General features: G+C 42.5%; 1 protein-coding gene across 1 annotated transcript in view; it reads right to left on the bottom strand.

Annotated features, from left to right (window-relative positions):
- Positions 1–18,223, bottom strand: part of Dhrs9 (dehydrogenase/reductase 9) — a 63,768-nt gene that overhangs the window by 10,569 nt on the left and 34,976 nt on the right. Inside the window, 1 exon segment of the mRNA XM_036184218.1 lies at positions 10,632–10,699. Within this exon segment, the coding sequence (XP_036040111.1) occupies positions 10,632–10,699 (68 nt within the window).

The following is an 18,223-nucleotide window of genomic DNA, read 5'->3' as shown; positions in this document are numbered from 1 at the left end:
TTCTTGTTCCCTTCTCCCTTAGAATCACACAGGCCTGGAATACTTCACAGAAGAAAACCAACAGACACGGACTGAAGTGCAGACCTGTGTGGATGTCTCCAGAATCATGCCTACTTTTGGATACTAAGAAATTTTTTCTTTTTTTCTCTCTCTCTACCTACCCTCACTTCTTTAAAGTAATGGTTATTACATTTGAGTCAATATTTTGTTAAATAATTGTATCTATAAACAAATGCATAAATAAGATTTCAAATACATACACATATTTAACTACTACCACTGTATAAGCAATAGTAAAAAGTAATTCAATATATCCTCTTTACTTCTTAAGGAGAAACATGGATTGTTTCTATCTTTTATTTTTTTCCTAAAAGATTTACAAATAAAGAAATAAATAAAAAAAATCTACTGACAGATATTAAACCAGTGAGAAATATTAAAATATGAGAAGCATGGGGATGTAGCTGACTCTTGGTACAGTTCTAGATATTTGAAAACAGGTTTCTAAATTAGTTAATAAAGTGGTTTAGTTTCCCCAAACCTTGTTTGTGTAGGAATTGATTTGTAGCATACAAATGTCCATGCAGCCAGGTTTCTGCTTCTCAAATACAAATGTCCATGCAGCCAGGTTTCTGCTTCTCAAATACATAATAATTTAAAATGTATAATTATGGGGAGAAGCAGAAAGCATTCACGAAATGACACATTTAGAGATTTTTAATGACATTTCATATTGGTTAATCTAATTAATTATAGTGTTTCGTTTAAGCCTGCCCTTGATAGCTATTGAATATTGAGATGTCTAATTTCATTGCAAATCAAATTTCCAGAGAAGTTATTTGAAGAAAGCCAAACAATTGTGGATTTTAATGTCCCCACGACAGAGGCTGTAGCTGCCAGAGGGCAGAATCGAGAGAACTAAATGGTGCGATTGTCGCCCACCTTGGCAAAGGCCTCTGCACTGGAGAGTTGCATGCTCTCATTTGGTTTTCTCTAGTCTTGTGGAGAGCATATGATTTGTCTCACTTATAGAAGATAAACCAGATTCAAAGATCCAAGGTGATTTGCCAAGGTGATGGCAGCCTGGAGCCCTGCCCCATCCCATGTGAGAGAACTAGAAACCCTGAACTCTGGCAGCTGGGGCTGAGTAGTGTCCAAGCTGAGCTGGTGGTAGTCAAAACAGGCATCTTGCCCAGGATGCTAAGAGGTCAGGTTGAAAGTCCTGGGGCCAAAACAACCTCTGACACCTGAAGTAGTTGTTCCTTTTATCATCTCTCCTCATGCCCTCCTCTGTTCTCGGATAATGACGGCTGGGCTCCCAGGGGGACCAGGAGTCTTGGAGGCCATGAAGGTGGATGCTCTTCCTATGATGATGTGAGTGACTAGACACAAGAAGTTTGAATTAGCATGGATGGAGGATTTGGACGTCAGTGAAAGCGCCTGGGGTTCCTATAGAACCTGGAGATAGTCCGTGCTTAGAAATCAAGGCAGGATCCGCTTAGACAGGGAAGGGAATCTCTATATCTTTTTCTAATTTGTTACTGAAAGTTAACACATCTTTCAGTTATGAAACCAGCAACACATTTCAGCAGTTTTTGTAGTACCTGAGATTTTGTCATCTGTTATAGCCACAGGTTTTGTTTGTTTTGTTTTTGTCTTCTAAGATGGGTTTCTCTGTTCAGCCCTGGCTGTTGGAACTAGCTTGATAGACCAGGCTGGCCTTGAACTCAGAGATCTGCCTGCCTCTGCCCCCTCCCACTCCCACCAGTGCTGGTTTATCCCAGAACTCAGGAAGCAGAGCCAGGTGGATCTCTGTGAGATCGAGGCCAGCCTGGTCTAGGAGTGAGATCCAGGACAGGCGCCAAAACTACACAGAGAAACCTTGTCTCGAAAAACCAAAAAGAAAAAAGAAAAGAAAAAAAAAAAAGACATGCACCACCACACCTGGCCTCAGCCATAGCATTTTTATGTTACTTATTATAAAATATGGTGTATGTCCCCATTTTGTTGTTGTTGTTGTTGTTGAGACAGGGTCCATTATGTAGCCCTGGCTACTGAAACTTGCTATATAGATCATGCTGGCCTTGAACTCACAGAGATCTGCCTGCCTCTGCCTCTGGAATGAGGGGGATTAAAGACACGATTATGACTCTTGCTTCCATGGTAACTATTATGTGCTAATGAAATACGTTTTAAATATCTTTGGTGTATCTTAGCATAGCAGGCTTCCTGTAAAAGTCTATGTATTTTAATTCATGTATTGGAAAGGATTTACACTTACAGATAGTTATGTAAATCAAAATTTTCTAGAGTATCCTCACCCCAAATACATGGGTTTCAACAAGAACAAGTAAAACCACAGGAAATCCATGCCTTCACCATAACTAGACAACAGACAATCCTCGAACTCCATGTCACTTGACTGTGAGAATGAGTAACTACATATGGCTGGTAGATGTCAGGTTTTACAGCCTCAAAGAGAGGAGCCGCAAAAATGGAAAGGGAGGGATGCTGGCGTGGGCCCTGTGGAGCTGAATTAGAGAGAAGACCTAGCATCAACGGATGGTTTTGAATATGTGTACATAGATAAATAAATAGATGGACAATGATCTACCTAGATCCACCTAATAAAGTATAAGGGAAACCTAAGAACAATGAATGGACCAAGGCCCCAGAGCCCATTTTCTCAACATCATAATCTTTGGAGAAGCCAATATGAGGATTAAATTAGTCTGGGGAAGTGTGAATGATCCTCGAGTGTCTTATGCTACAAAGAAAGAAATGGCTCAAAGAATGTTGGGCACATATCAAAAACACATTAAGAACCAATTGGAAGGATCTTTACTGGCTATGACACAACTAAGCATCATTGCAAATAATGATCATAATGGATCCTAAGTCATTGACTATGACATGAACTTAGTCATTTTAATGAGTGTCAATAAGTAACTATATAAGGAAAAGGAAGCCATGCCAACTGGTAAGTGTCAAAGGAGGAATGCAGTTAGAAAATCATTATTAGCCGCTGACACAGTAACAATTGTTTCAGGCAAGAGTTATCAATGCATGTTAGAATGACAGTACAGAATCTCAAGGGATGTCCCCCAAAGACAATTACTAAGTGAGAAGAGGACAATGGTGATTTCACAGTGAAGAAATCCAAGAGATCACTTTAACAAAGTGTTATCAGTTGGGATTCTTAGTCAGGGAGCAAGCCAATAAGCAGAGCTCTCCACACAAATCCCAGCTAATCATGCACAGACAACCATCTTCCAGTTCTGTAGAAGGTGTGCCCTATGCTCTTCAGAACGCCAGTCATGAAGGAAAAAGGGGCCAAAGATGCCAAGTTGACGAGATAGTAAAATGTGACACGTAATGGCAGGCTGGTAAACATTTCTCCCTTTCAGAGAAATAACATCATTACATTAACTAATGAAACTTGAAAAACATCTGTAACCTTGATCAATTTTACTTTGAAAATCATATTGTAGAAAAATGTCCTGTTTTTTCAATAATTTATATAGAACTATTCAAAGATTAAGGTGCGTTTTGTCTTCAATTTGCTTTCAAAAAGTTCAGGCTGGGTGTAGGGGCACAGGTCTTTAATTCCAGCTCTCAGGAGTTAGACACAGGCGGTTCTGTGTGAGTTCCAGGCCAGCCAGAGCTACATAGGAAGACCTTGTCTCAAAAGCAAAACAAAACAAGCAAACAAATCCAATAAAACAAATAAAAAGTTATTTATATATACTATAAACAAAATCTTGTACATATATATAAAAAGTGAGAGTAAAAACGTGGTAAAATGCTAAGGTTTTAGAAACTCTAAGTTGTACCATTCTTTTTCTTTCTTTCTTTCTTTCTTTCTTTCCTTCCTTCCTTTCCTTCCTTCCTTTCTTTCTTTCTTTTTTTTTTTTTTTTTTGCTGTTTTTTCCGAGACAGGGTTTCTCTGTGTAGCTTTGCACCTGTCCTGGATCTTGCTCTGTAGACCAGGCTGGACTCGAACTCACAGAGATCCACCTGGCTCTGCCTCCCGAGTGCTGGGATTAAAGGCGTGCACCACCACCACCCAGCAGTTGTACCATTCTTTTAACTTTTTTGTAAGTGTGAAATTATATTGATGGATTCAACCAACTGTGGAGCTGAGTAGTTTTAGAAACTGAAACTCAGTTGAACACACAGACTTTTCCATTGTTCTCTCCCCCTGAACAACAGTGTCACTATTTACACAGCATTCACACTAGGTATTACAAATGGTCTAGAGGTCACTTAAAGTGTGCAAAAAGGTGCCAGGTCACACAAAAACACCGCAACATTTTCTACAAGAGATCTGAGAATCCAGATTGGGAACCCAAGTGTGAGGAAGCTCTGGAGTCAATCTCCCCTATATGAGTGAAGCCCCTCCCTCTCCCATGAAGACTTCATTGAACTGTGCTGTGTTCTAGGAACAAAACAAAATGCCAGGATTTTGAAGTGACCTGGGTTGCCTGCTTTCTATCCTTTGGAAAGCCTATTTTTACAATTGCTGAAAACCTCAAACCTAAGCAGCTCTGTTTCATCTTCTCCACTTCCTACTTGACCTCCTCCCTACACAAACAGAGTTTTCCTTGGTGACAGGAAGCAGAGAGGGAACTTTGTAGTCATTAAGGATGTACCCTATGAAAATGCATTGTCATGGTGCGGCCTTCTGGGCTGACCACATCACAGAGGTTGGTGTCACAGCCAGTAGCTTGAATCCTAGGGACTTCTAACCCTGCTTGAGGATCATTGATTGGTGAAACCTGTCCTTATTATTATCTAAAAGCATTAGTTCTTCCTTTGTCTCTGCATTTTGCGTTCTTCTAGGTCATTGGACTAGGTCAGTAACAAACCAACATGTTATCTTTGACCCCTATTAGTGCTTTGGCCAAGAAACCATCCATGAACAACAGTCCCAGGTCAGGGCTCTGAGGACCATGACCTCTGTAGGGCAAGGGATTGACAGTCCGTTAGTCAGCTCACCTGAGAAGTAAATAAGTAACCACAGCTAACAGAACTGCCTCGACCACTCTCCACCAACTCTGGCCGTTCCTCTGCAGTTCCCCGATGCCAGCTATTTAGCAGGGGGGCACTGACCTCAGGTGTTTCAGGTGCTTATCCGCTATGTCTTTCCATTTATCTCACAACAAACTGTTTACTAAGAGTGCAGATCCCTTGGCCTCCAGCATTAGAGCAGTGTTCAGGAGTTCAGACCCAAGAGATTTACTCATCTTCTCTGGGCATTTCCCACTGGTAGAACACTTACAGGATATTTTTGTCAGAGAATAACGGGTAAACTAACATAGTTTAATGCCTGTTACACGAGAGGAACCAGGCACCTTCCCTGCCTGAAAGGACTGCTCTGTCTGTTGCTCGTATGTAAGCACAAGCTTCCCAACTGCAGTCCTTTTGATATTTTTGGACTTCATAATCAACAATGTGAAGTCCGGCTAGTGTATTACAGCCTGCTTAGCGGCATCCTTGGCTTCTACCCACTAAATATCAGAAACACTTCTGATAAAGAAGTGTTAAATGTCCCTTAGGAGACAAAAGTTGCTCACACTTGAAAACTGCTGGCACTGAGGTTCCTTTCTGAAGGTCCAGAGTGTCATCATATCCAGGACCACTTATCTGGAAATTCAGTCATTGCTTTCTTAGTGATGTCTCCTCAATAACTATATATTTTTTTTAATGACTTTAATGGAGAGGTTTTGTTCCTTATAAAATTACTCATATCCTGCTTTGGCAAGTACTCATTTTTGCAATTTAAAAAAAATATCTACTTCTCTTACTCTGGAAATAGAAGGCATCCAAAAGACCAAATTATGCATAATACCATTTGTTCATTTAGAAATGACCACATTAGCACTCACAACATTTGTAAGGCCTGGATTCCGACTGAGCCTTTGAGTTGGGGCCATGACAGCTTGTGCTGGGTAGCAAATTGACCCTCTAGAGTTTGGCAAGTGCTCCTAAGAAATCCATGGTCTTCAGATTTCTCATTAATAAAGTCAGGTACAAGTGTGAGGGGCAGCTGGGGTTGACTGAATGCCACAGTGTTTTAAACCATGGATAAAGACACAATATGGGGTCATGTAACTAAATGTGGGATTAAAAAAAAAAAACCCACAAAGGGTTTTGAATTGGCAATGACTAAAAATTATTTCAAAACCATAGTGGATCCAAGGTTGTTGGGGCCACACTTGTCCCTGTTCCATGGAATGACTTCACTGCAGCTGCGATTCTGAACTCAGCACACATACTTTGCCTTGTGCGTGCGGTGCCAGCCAATGCTGCCTTAAAAACCCCAGCTCAGATTCCAGACTGTTGTATGTGAAGATTGCAGAATTTTTAGTATATGTAGAAGATTTTTCTGCTGTTTGGAATGTAATAGTTAATCATAGAAAGTATGGGCTTAATATTTTCTTACGGTCATTCTTCCTCATGTAAATATCACATTGGTATGTCTTTGGATTGTGCTGTGGTAGAGCATTTGACTTAAAAATAACTATTTGAAGGGATGGAGACACGGCTCAGTGGATAAGAGCACTAGCTGCTCTTGTGGAGGACATGAGTTTGGCTCCCAGCACCCATATAGTGGCATTCAACTTCCAGATGATCTGGCACCTTCTTCTGGCTTCCATAAGTACCAGGTATTCATGTATACAGTCAGGCAAAACAGTCATACACACACAAATAAAATAAGCACGTCCTTTAAAAAAATTACTGTTTTAGCTGCTGACTTTAGTTTCATTAAAAAAATCATTATATGAATTTGGGCTTGGGGTTAGGACAAAATTTTCAGCAATTCTGGAAGAGCCTTAAATAAGTTTCTGCTGTTTTGCACTACATATTTATGCCAAATGACATTCTCAGTATTCACAATCAAAAATCAAAATGCCAGTCAACTCTGAAAAATGTTGAAGTTGCTATGTCCTGTAGTATCAAATATTTAGATAAGACATAGTTCTTTATTTTTAAATAACCGCAATCTACCATCAGTATGCAAATTTGTTTTCATCTTCAATAATTGGTAAAATTATGTGTACTCAAGAGAATTGCTTCAAAATAATTTTCTTTATGGTTTGTCAATATGTGTTTGCTTTGTACACCCATTTTACAGATCTGGGACTATATAGATCTATATTTCTTGGATGCAAAGGGGTCAAAATTGGGAAAAGTTAAGAAACCCTGTTCTAGGTTATTGCCTGGACCTATAAATATTTATCTTAAACTTCATGATAAAATTATTTCCTTTTGTGCTGGGTGTCATAACTCATGTCTATAATCTCAGCACTCAGAGGGAAAGAGATGAGGGAGAGGCCAGTCTAGGAAACATAGTGAGAGACTTCCTCAAAACCCCCAATAAATAAATAAATGTCTATAGAGAAAAGGTGAATTCAGAAATGCAGGCTGATTGGTTCAAGGTACAAGCTATGGTTCTGAGGTGACACTGGGACAGACCCCTCTGATGCCACCTGGGCTGTACACATTCCTACTGGACTCTGGCACCTAGGCTGTGTGCCCACTTCTTTACCACCTCTGTACTGTGTGTGATGCGTGGCCTTAAGCAGAAGAGCAATAGGAAGAACAGAAGGGAGAGAAGGAAGGGACCCACTCTGGCTTCTGGGCTCTGATCGTACTTGGACTGATCTCTGAGATCACTGAACTCTAGGACAAAGGAAGAGAGTGAATGACATGGACAATCATGCAATGTCCCCACTTCTGATTTAGATAATGAAAAAGTTCAGGGTCGGCTGGGTGGTGGCGGCACATGCTTTTGGTCCCAGCACTCAGGAGGCAGAGTGAGTTCGAGGCCAGCCTGGTCCACAGAGCGAGATCAAGGACAGGAACCAAAACTACACAGAGAAACCCTGTCTTGAAAAACCAAAACCAAAACCAAAAAGTTCAGGATCATATCTTATAAATCTCATAATATATATCTCATTTACTTCTGATATCTTGGGAGTTGGGTTGAAGATTACAAATTAGAATGTTTGCTAAAAGACCTCTCGAACTGACTTTTTCCTTGGAACCTTAAATTGTGTAAGAGGAGAGGGAAGAGCTATGGGGAAATGAACATGTTGTCAGTCGCTAGGAGGAATGAAATGTCTTATCAGAAATTCGCTGTCATACAACAGATTTAGAAGGAGCCGTGAGAGGAGACTGATTATCCTCTTCATGTTGAGTGGTAACGTAGGAATCACGTGTCGGCAGCTGTCAGAAAACACGGTTCTCCACAGCAGCCCCACTTCTGCTTTCTGGCTTCTTTTCCTGGCTTTCTTAGTGAGAAACTGAAAATAGACTCCTTTGACTTTACTTCCGTCAGTTACCTTCCTCCACCAGAAGGAAAGGGGCAACAAACACGACAAAAATAGACGCTAGCATTGCACGTCCTTGGTAGACGGTAAAGCTCTTTCTAGACGCTTCCTCCCAGGCCAGCTCCTTCTATGTCCACATAATTCCACGGAGACTTTCTTTCAGAAACCACTGGGAGTTTATTAAATCTTTATTTACCTGCAATTGTTGCGGTCTCTGGATCAACAACCAAGTTGCTGTGCCAAGATGCATCAAATAGAAAGCATGTGGTGACGGCTGCCTGAAATATTTTGTGAGTTTTCTTACGCAAGTGTTCTTAATAATGACTACCATGAAACACGTGTGCTTCTTATATTTAGATATTGCATATATGGTTCATTACTCAGAGCTCATTTTTATTTTGTGCCTTTTTACTGAAGAAAAAATTCTTCCTTTTTTAAACCTACACATACATCTGTTCTGCTTTGCACCAGAGCCTGATGATGATACCAATGAGCTCATACACGTAAGGAAGTGTACTCACTTGAAGAAGAAGATACAAGTCAGGTACCTGAAAAATCTGAAATGAATTTAAAAATGGAGCCAATAACCCCTCCTGTTGAGAATCTAGTGAAAACCATATTGAGCACCATGACGACACAGCTGGATGAGTTGGTGTTTGGCATCCTGGAATGGTGATTCCCTCCCATAACAGGAGGCAGCCGAGCTTCCTTAGTTAGATTTCACCATAATCCCTGCTGGAGGGCGCAGCTCCACACCGATGTGTGGTGGGAAAAGGGCTTGTATGCTTCCTCTGCAGCTTTCCAGAGCTGTCCTGCCTCCCCAGGTGTACAAACCCACTCAAGTCTCAGGAAAACGTTCTTAAATTAGAGCAATTTACTAAGCATCTTGGCTAATGAATATGGACCACCCAGGCCCCTTTACATTTCTTGTTTTGGTTGTGTGCTTCTGGACAGTAAGAGCACACTAGGAATCACGTTAAATCTACTGTTTTTTGTTTGTTTTTGAAGCTGAGGATTGAACCCAGGGCCTTGCGTTTGCTAGGCGAGTGCTCTACCACTGACCTAAATCCCCAACCCTCTATGGTTTCTTTAGTTATGGCCACAGAATAGTAACTGCCAGCTGGAAGGGATTGTATGCTGTATATTTGTATAATTCCTGGTCACAAAGCTTCAAAGAAAGTTTAGAATAGAGTGGTTGTGTGTATCAGTGCAGCAAGGTACTTCTTTCAGCCACAGTTAGCTTTACTCCAGGTGGAAATATTAGTGTTTTAAAATGCTGTCCCTTGAGAAAGTGACATTTGTGATGAGGGTCTCGCCTCTTGAACTGTATGAAGCAACAAATTTTCCTGGTATTTAAACACTGAGATTGATTCTAAAAAGTGGGTACCATTTTCAAACGGGAAGGTATGACAAGAAAAGAGCCTTTCATTCTCAGGTCGTGACTGGTCTGGCCAAGGAGGTTTCAGAGCATCTAATATGTGCCAAGTGATGCTAAGATAAATAAAGCCTAACCCCTAGCTTTGGGCTGAGAGTGTCATGGGGCTTTACAGAATTTTACCCCCACCTGCCAAAAATTAAATGTTCGTGGGGGCATTTGAAATACCAAGTCACTTTATCATAAAATGTAGAGTGACTATCTGAGCAGGGGTCTTTTGTTTTTTTTGTTTTTGTTTTTGTTTTCTTTCTTCTTTTTTCCCCCCAGACAACCCAGAACCCAGGGATCAGGGTGTGCATACACCTTAGAAATTTCCTTTCTTCATCCCCAATATTTTTTTCTCTTCAAGTTTAGTGTTTGTCTACCCAAGTTCGTGGAAATTGATGATATTGGGAAAGCAGGGGGGGAGAGAAACATATCAGTCTGAAGATGGCAACACATTTCTCCACACCCCCTCCCCCAGACACTCTGTTAAGATGCCCACAACATTTGGACCTCTGCACTCTCCAATTTCTCAGTAGTCCCAAGAGCCACAGATGGTATCAAACAGGGATGGAGGGATGAAGGGAGGGAGGGAGAGAGGGAGAGGGACAGAGAGGATTTAGTTGTGACTACAGAATGCTACAGGTTATTCAGAGTCCTGAGTCCTGGAAGAATTTCAGCCAGGCTCCTGGGTCACACTGAGATCATTTCTTTATGAGATGGACTCTGCTCCCATCATTCTCATACTATATTTAAAAAAAAAAAGTTGACCACGGCTGAAAGACAACTTGATTCATTCTGTAAGGGCATGGGAAATTAAAGACGGTTCAGGCTGAGATGGTAAGGAAGGGACAAACGACAAAACAATCACCAGTTACCTCTCTGAAGATGTCTGGGGGTGCAGAAGCTGCTGGTGACTTGCTCAGCTGATATCCGCCTTCCTGCTCTGTGCCCAGGAGAAGGAAGTGTGGCCCGGCCTGGAGCAAGCTGATCTCTCAAGGTGTCGAGGCTTCTGCAGAGCTCTGTGTGAAGGCTTCTCTACTTCTTGCTGTGAGTCACACCCATTGCAACACTAAGCCAGTGACTAAGTCTCTCCTCAGTGGATGGAGGGCGGAGAGACTGTGGGTCACAGGTTTCCAAAGGAGTCGTTAGTGTTTCTTATACATTAAATGTAACTAGCGAGAGAAATGATTTACACTCTCTTGACTGAAACCGCGTACAAAGAGGCACCTTATAAACGGGCTGGTGCGTCGCATGGAATATCATTTCCCATTTTGTTTTTTAAAACATTTATCAGCAAGAAGATCAACATGATAAATGTGAAGGAAGCATAGTTTGGGAATAATTCGTGGTCCCTACTTTGTGTTTTAAGGTATGACAAAACACCTTGATAAGGTCTCTGGAAGTGAGAACCGGAAAGAAATGCCCCTCTCAACCCTAGCTGGCGTTTTTCCAGTGCTTCCCCCAGCGGACCTGGCACTCCTTGGTGCCAGCTGAAGCTGTAAGGGGTGGGGGATGAGATGCCCCCCACCTTCCCTCCTGCTTGCCAAACCTCCCAGCTCTCTATGGCACAGGCAGGCAAAGGTGCACTGAAGTTTTACTTTTAATTTCATGCTGCGTTCCTTCCTCCGACTTCCTCTGTTCTCTGTTCCTTCTTGAAAAGTAGTTACTGTTTACAGCAAATGAAAAGAGCCCATCCCTGTAATAGAGTCTAGACACAGCTTTTGCCTTTTGAATTAAATGGGTCGGGTTCCTTTTTCTTCCACAACAACAAAAGAGAAATTTATCCTGATGAATATTTGGGGTACCCAATACATACCACATATATTTCTTCCTCTTTAATAACCCCAAACAGAGTAAAGGCACAAACTTGTAGCCTCAGAGAAAAACCTGGACTTAAATCGGTCTGAAGAAAGCGATGGTAATTAATCCTCTGCATAAGCAGGCTATTATTATACCTGCAAGGAGGAGAGCCCTCAAGCACCTGGGTGGTCCTGGAGGGCTGGAGGGAAAAGGGCAAAGAAAAGGTTATGCCGTAGTAAGTTTTACTCAATAACCTTGCTCAGTGCAGCTCTGTTTCCAAAAATTCCCCACACAGACTTAAAAAGAAAAATTAAATGTCAAGATCAATTTGCGTGCCATGGTGGAGAATTCTTGCCATCTCCGGGGCACGTCTCTCAGTACTGAGGGATTAAATTGAAAAGCTCAGCGTCAGTGCGTGCCCCAGCATGTGGGGCGGGGGTGGAGTTAGAACACCCCCCACCCTCACCTTGTTGATAAAGGCATCCATTAGCAGCAAATGGTTTCAGTCTCCAGATTAAAATCATAGCCACTTTCAAAGTCACGCTGAGTTCTACTTTCTTTTCACTCTGTCCTGTTAGAAGGTAACCTGTGAGGGCTGGTAAGAGGCTCAGAGGGTAAAAGACTGTCACACATGTCCCAGAGCCCACGTGGAAGAAGAGAACCAAGTCCTGAAAGTTGTCCTCTGGGCACATGTGCATTGCTGTGTGCGTGTGTTTGGGTACATACATGTACGCACACACTAAATACATAAATAAACATTTTTTTTTCAAGGTAAAAGAATGTAACCTACTTTGTCCAGAATTCTCCCTACATCAGATTCTGGTCATCAAAGATGGTACACATGTATTCCACCAAAGTGACATTTGATTTTACTTTTATTTCCTTGTTTTAAAAGGTTACACTGTGGAACTTATTCAAATGTACATTTTAAGTGGCTAGTTGGGTTGTAACTCTACAACCTTGTGGACAGCACACTAAACACCCAACTCTCCCTTCTCTTCCAGATCCGTATGCCATCCACATAAGTGTCTTCTCAAAACTGTCCTTTTCCCAGACACAATGAGACTCCCCCAGCCCCCAGCTCTCCCTGTAACATCAGTCAGACTTCTGGAACCTGTGCTGAGCTAAGGGACTCTCTGGACCAACCATAGAGAACCCCCTAACAGCGGGCTGTGGTGGACCCCGTTCTGAGTGCGTCTGGTATGGCTCCTCTAAGGCTGGCTACAGGGCAACACTAGCTGGTGACATGCATGCTGCCCTTCGCCTTCCTGGTGAGACCAGGCGGTGCTCTGCACAAGGCCACTGATCTCTGAATGGCTTTATGACTTCCAGGACACAAGAAAGACCTCAGTTCTCTTCCTCCTCACTCTGTCAACAGCTGGTTCTCTCCTTCTCTCTACCAAGGGCACCTGTCTTTTGTTCCCCCTTTGTACACCAACAATGCCTTTGTTTGTGAGAAGAATGAGTGCCCTGGCTGGACCCAAACCAGGAGCTTTGTTGCCTGTTTGTTTTTTCCTGACTCTCCCAGTTGTAAAATGAAGCTGGACTAATCTTTTGCTTCCCTGTAATGGTGAGGCACTCACTGAGTCACCGCAACATTCAGTGAATTCTTGGAAGAAAGGTTTTTCATATTTGCGGAGCACACATCCTTTTTAGCTACACGTAAGACGTCTGGCTTGAACAAGTCGGTTGAGGAAGATTACATGGGATGACCATTGTCCAGGAAAAAGAAAGGTGATACTGGAGGTGATGACTGACCAGAGAGAGTAGGGCTTCCTTGTGAGAAACAAGGATGGCAGCTTAATAAGAAAAATGTGACTCTTGAGAGGGGAGGAGGGGGGTCTCCTTCCAGTGTAACCTCTGCAGTAAGAAAGTGTTCCATATTCCAAAGATACCTCCACAATAGACTACTGGAAATGGTCGAGAGAAATCACCTACTCTGGTGATCAGATGGCCAAACACCCTAACCTAGAACTCTCACCCAATGACTGATGGAAGCAGATGCAGAGATCCACGGCCAGGCTCCGGGAGTCCAAACGGCAAGAAAGAGGAGGGATTTGTATGAGTGAGAATTGTTGAGACCATGATTGGAAAAAGCACAGGGACAGATAGCCAAACTAATGGAAACACATGAACTACGAACCAATAGCTGAGGAGCCCCCAACTGGATCAGGCCCTCTGGATAAATGAGACAGTTGATTAACTTGAACTGTTTGGGAGGCACCCAGTTAGTGGGACCAGGACATGTCCTGGGACCAGTGCATGAGCTGGATGTTTGGAACCTGGGGCCTATGCAGGGACTCTTTGCTCAGCTGTGGTGAAGAGAGGAGGAGACTGAACCTGCCTGGACTGAATCTACCAGGCTGAGCTGAATCTCCAGGGGAGTCCTTGCCCTGGAGGAGATGGGAATAGGGGGGTGGGCTGGAGGGAGGGTGGGGGGGGCTGGAGGAGGGAGGACAGGGGAATCCGTGGTTGATATGTAAAATAAAATAAAATTATAAAATACATAAAAAAGGAAAGTGCTCCAGAAGCATCCATATCACCCTGAAGAAGAGAGGAGTCCCACCTACCCTGGGAAGGAAGGAGCGTTTCATCAGAATTAATCTGAAGGAAACTCAGGATATCATAGATGGAAGGTCTCAGTCTGGTCCTTTCCTGCCTTTTCTCCCTGATCCTGACCGGGAAAAGAATTCTTTGACCTACTTTCCTGAAAGTAGATCTCCAGATCCTCATTCCAGAGGATATCCTGAGCCCATCACCCAAAGGCCAGGAAGAACCTGGAGGAACAGCCTTGCTACACAGTCCCTCAGCTCAGACCTTCTTAATTTCTTTTCACGCGTCTGTAGAAATCGTTTACCCAAGTCTTTGGCTTTTCATTTTTGAAGGCTCCCAGGCCACGTGATTTTCCTGTCCCAATCTTTCTTTTGCTCTAAGGGTTTTAGCCAGGCACCTTGTGATAGGTGAGGAAAAGATATTACCTTTTCTCTCACGTATCAGCAAACTCAATGGTTCTGTTAGGACACCAATTTGGGGAGCAATGGTTATATAGAGTCAGAGGATGCTAGCCCAGGTTTCGGTTGGGGATTTAGCTCAGTGGTAGAGCACTTGCCTAGCAAGCACAAGGCCCTGGGTTCGATCCTCAGCTCAAAAACAAAAAAAACAAAAGCAAGCAAGCCCAGGTTTCTTCTTCTTATGAAAGACTAGAACCCTCCACCCCCAAGAGCCTCATTTATCTTAATTATGCTTTAAAAACCCTGTGTCCTTTGCACCCCTTTCTGAGACGTAAGACTTCAACATATGAACTTGAGGGAAGGATGATGAGTTATGCACAGCAATGCCTGTCTGTACGGATAGTTTTCTTTCTCACCACTGAGCACCTTGCAAGCATCGGGGCAGAGTTGGGGAGGTTTCCGGGCAGTGGTTGGTGATAGTTATTGGTGAAATTATTAAGGCCACTCCACGTAGTTAAAAGGGAGGTTTATTTTGTGGGCTAACTTACAATGAAGGGGTAGGTTGCAGGGTCTGGCAAAAGTATAACACAGCCTGGCAGTGTTCTCTGGAGAACTCTGCTCGGTCTACCTCCAGTGTCCAGGGTCCCGGAACCTTGTGGGCGTGACCATTACCGAAGCCTCAATGGGGGTTGGAACTTCCAGGCCAATGCTGGGATGGCTATCCACTGCAGATAGTGGCGGTTTTCCTCTATCACTGTTTAGTTATTCGTGCACCAGTTGAAGTGGGGAGTTTCGAAACAGCGTTTATGGACTAGATAAAGATTGCAGGTTTGTCTTAGAAGTACTTTCTGTTCACTTAATCTTAGAGAGTGTTTGCTTTCTCTTTTCATTTTCTTCCTTCCTTCCTTTCTTTTTTTTTCTTTCTTTTTGTGGTTGTGAGAATAAAAGGAAAACCGCTTGTGAAAAACCTCAAAATGGAGTTAGAAAGTCATCTTTGGATCCAGAGTGAGCAGGATGGAAGCTGCTGCCTGGAACATGAACTTGGTCACCTATGCCCTGTGACCTCAGGCTGCAGGAACAACCCCAAGTGATTGGTTGTTGATTTTGTGCCCGGAGGCTCCAGATACCTATCAGACACACATTTCCTTTCCGTTCCTGTGTTCTTCTCCTTTTAAACAATATTCTCTGTTGATCACATAAGCCCTGTTGTTTCTTAACCTTTTTCTTACCATTTTTTCCCCCTCAGTCCTTCAGCACTTTATATGCCATCTCAGTTCATTGTGGCTTCCACCACTTCTTCCGTGAAACCAGCTGGTAATCTTGCAGGCATCTGTTTTTCTCTTGGTACTGTGTGTGTGTGTGTGTGTGTGTGTGTTTGCAGGTATATATGCATGTGGAAGCCAGAAGCTGAAGTTGTCTTTAATCACTCTCCCCTAGTTCTTGAGACCGGGCCTCTCACTGAACCTGGAGCTTATAAGACTGCTCTGGCTCACCAGCAAAGGCCCAGGGAGCCTCCTGCATCTGCCTCCTTGGTGCTGGGGTTGGTTGCAGCTTGCTCCGTAGTACTTACTGGCTTTTTACCTGGGTGCTGGCGATCCAAACTGTCAACGTGAAACACAACTCCCACCTCCAGAGGGATAAGAGAGAGTTTACTTGTGAGCCTAATACCAGTGACCTCACACCGGGAACACAGATATATGAGGGCAAAGGTCTTCCACTGATGGCTCAGCTGATGCCATCTTTGGTTTCTGTCCCCTGCCCTGAAAAGTCCCACGGGAAAGCACTAAACCCCATTGTAGAAACTCGGGTCGAAATGCCCCAGCTAACTGCGTACTCTTGGCTCTTGTCCAAATGCTTGCTTGCTTCTTCCGAATGCGACTGCCAACCGTGATGCAGTTTTCCTGTGTTCTTACTCTTTAAAAATTCCCTGTAATATGCCTTTGTGGCTGTGAGAAGTGTTCTCCAGGCAGTCTCTGGTGGCTCAGTACAGACTTTCAATTCAAACTTTGGTCCTGCTGAGAGGTCTTTGGGTATTTACCCCACAGCACCGATGTAGGTTAGTCCAAATTCCATGTTCCAGCGTGGTAACGACTTTTGATGAGGTTTTTATTAGTAACAAAACCAAGAAAGTCAAATATATTGTGGGAAGTTTAGGTAGGTGGGTTAAAGTGGGGAAATCACTGCTGTGGGCCTCGGGGATACCTGCGACAACCTTAGTCTTCTCCTTGGTAGAAGTTAGTGGTCTGTTAAGTTAATGCAATTTAAAAAGTTTTGCTTGTGAGTTACAGGACATAAGATCAGATATAGAGTTGGACAAGGAATGGCTGTTAAGGGGAGTAAATAGAGTCCAACAGAGTAATTAGTCTCTGACCTGCAACATTAGAAACTCCAAAGTCATTGACGATCTCATCAGTTAACCTTGCAGAAGGTTTGGCTGAAACTCTTTTTCCAGGAACTCTGGTCCATACTTCCTCCCACTGGCCAAGCATCAGCACATTCTGAGCACCCAAGGACCACGTATGTTATTTATTAAATATTGACCATGTGTTATTATTAAATTAACGACTCACATTGCTAGGGAATGCTCCCAAGGATCTGATGTGGGTAAGGCTGGAAAGTAGGCAGGACAATCTTCCAAAGACAGGAATAGCTGGTAAAGCCATTAAGAAACATCTATCATTAAAATCTATTAGACTTTGTGATTTTGGACTGGATTTCTTTGTATTTATTCCTCTATATTTGACATATTTTAAGAGTAATATATCAAAACTTAAAATAATGAAGACCATCAGCCTAATGGAGCGAAGGAATGAAGCCTAATGGAATGAAGAAAACATAAGGATATTTTTTGTTTGTTTCGGTTTTTTTTGAAACAGGGTTTCTCTGTGTAGCCTGGCTTGTCCTGGAGCTTGCTCTGTAGACCACATGGACCTCGAACTCACAGAGATCTGCCTGCCTCTGCCTCCAAAGTGCTGGGTTTGAAGGCATGTGCCACCTCTGTCCGGCAAAAACACAAGTTTTTAAATAACCAAAATATACACATTAAAATAAAAAGCTATACTGATTATATGTTTCTCCCTGTATTTGCAGTTTTTGTATTTTATGAATGAGCTCAACTGTAGTTGGAGTAAACAGACCTCTTAGCTTTCCATTTTTCTCTTTTGTCTATCTTAATTTCATAGCTGTAGCCTCATGTGAAGCAGCTAGCTCTAAATGTTAAGAACAATTGGTATCTAATATCTAAATTTTCATGACTCTTACCAGTGGTTACTGACTTGATCTATTTTATATATTGATATCATCCAAGATTTAGTTTGGAGACCAGGTACAGTGTATGCCTTTAATCCTAACTCTCAGGAGGTTGAAGTAAGAGGATCTCTGTGATTTTTGAGGCCAGCCTGGTCTACACAGTGAATTAAATTCTAGCCAGGACTACATATAAAGACCTTGTCTCAAAAAAAAAAAAAGGTTTCGTTTGGAAAAGTCAATGGAGAGCCATGTTACAGAAGAAATTAGATAACAATATAGTTAGTATTTCTTTAATTTTTTAAAAACGTGATTATCTTTTTAAGTTTTATCAAATATTAATAACAGTAATAGGAGCAAGAGGTGAGATCTTGTTAGAAATGATAATTTTATAGGTCATGGAGGATGAGCCAAATCTTATTTTTTATTTTAATGGTTAGAAATGGAAATGTATTCTGGAAGGAGTCACT

The sequence above is a fragment of the Onychomys torridus genome, chromosome 4 (assembly GCF_903995425.1).
Source record: "Onychomys torridus chromosome 4, mOncTor1.1, whole genome shotgun sequence".
In the NCBI taxonomy this organism is placed as follows: Eukaryota; Metazoa; Chordata; class Mammalia; order Rodentia; family Cricetidae; genus Onychomys; species Onychomys torridus.
The sequence above is the reverse complement of the archived record's forward strand: the minus strand, read 5'-3'. Positions and strand labels throughout refer to the sequence as shown.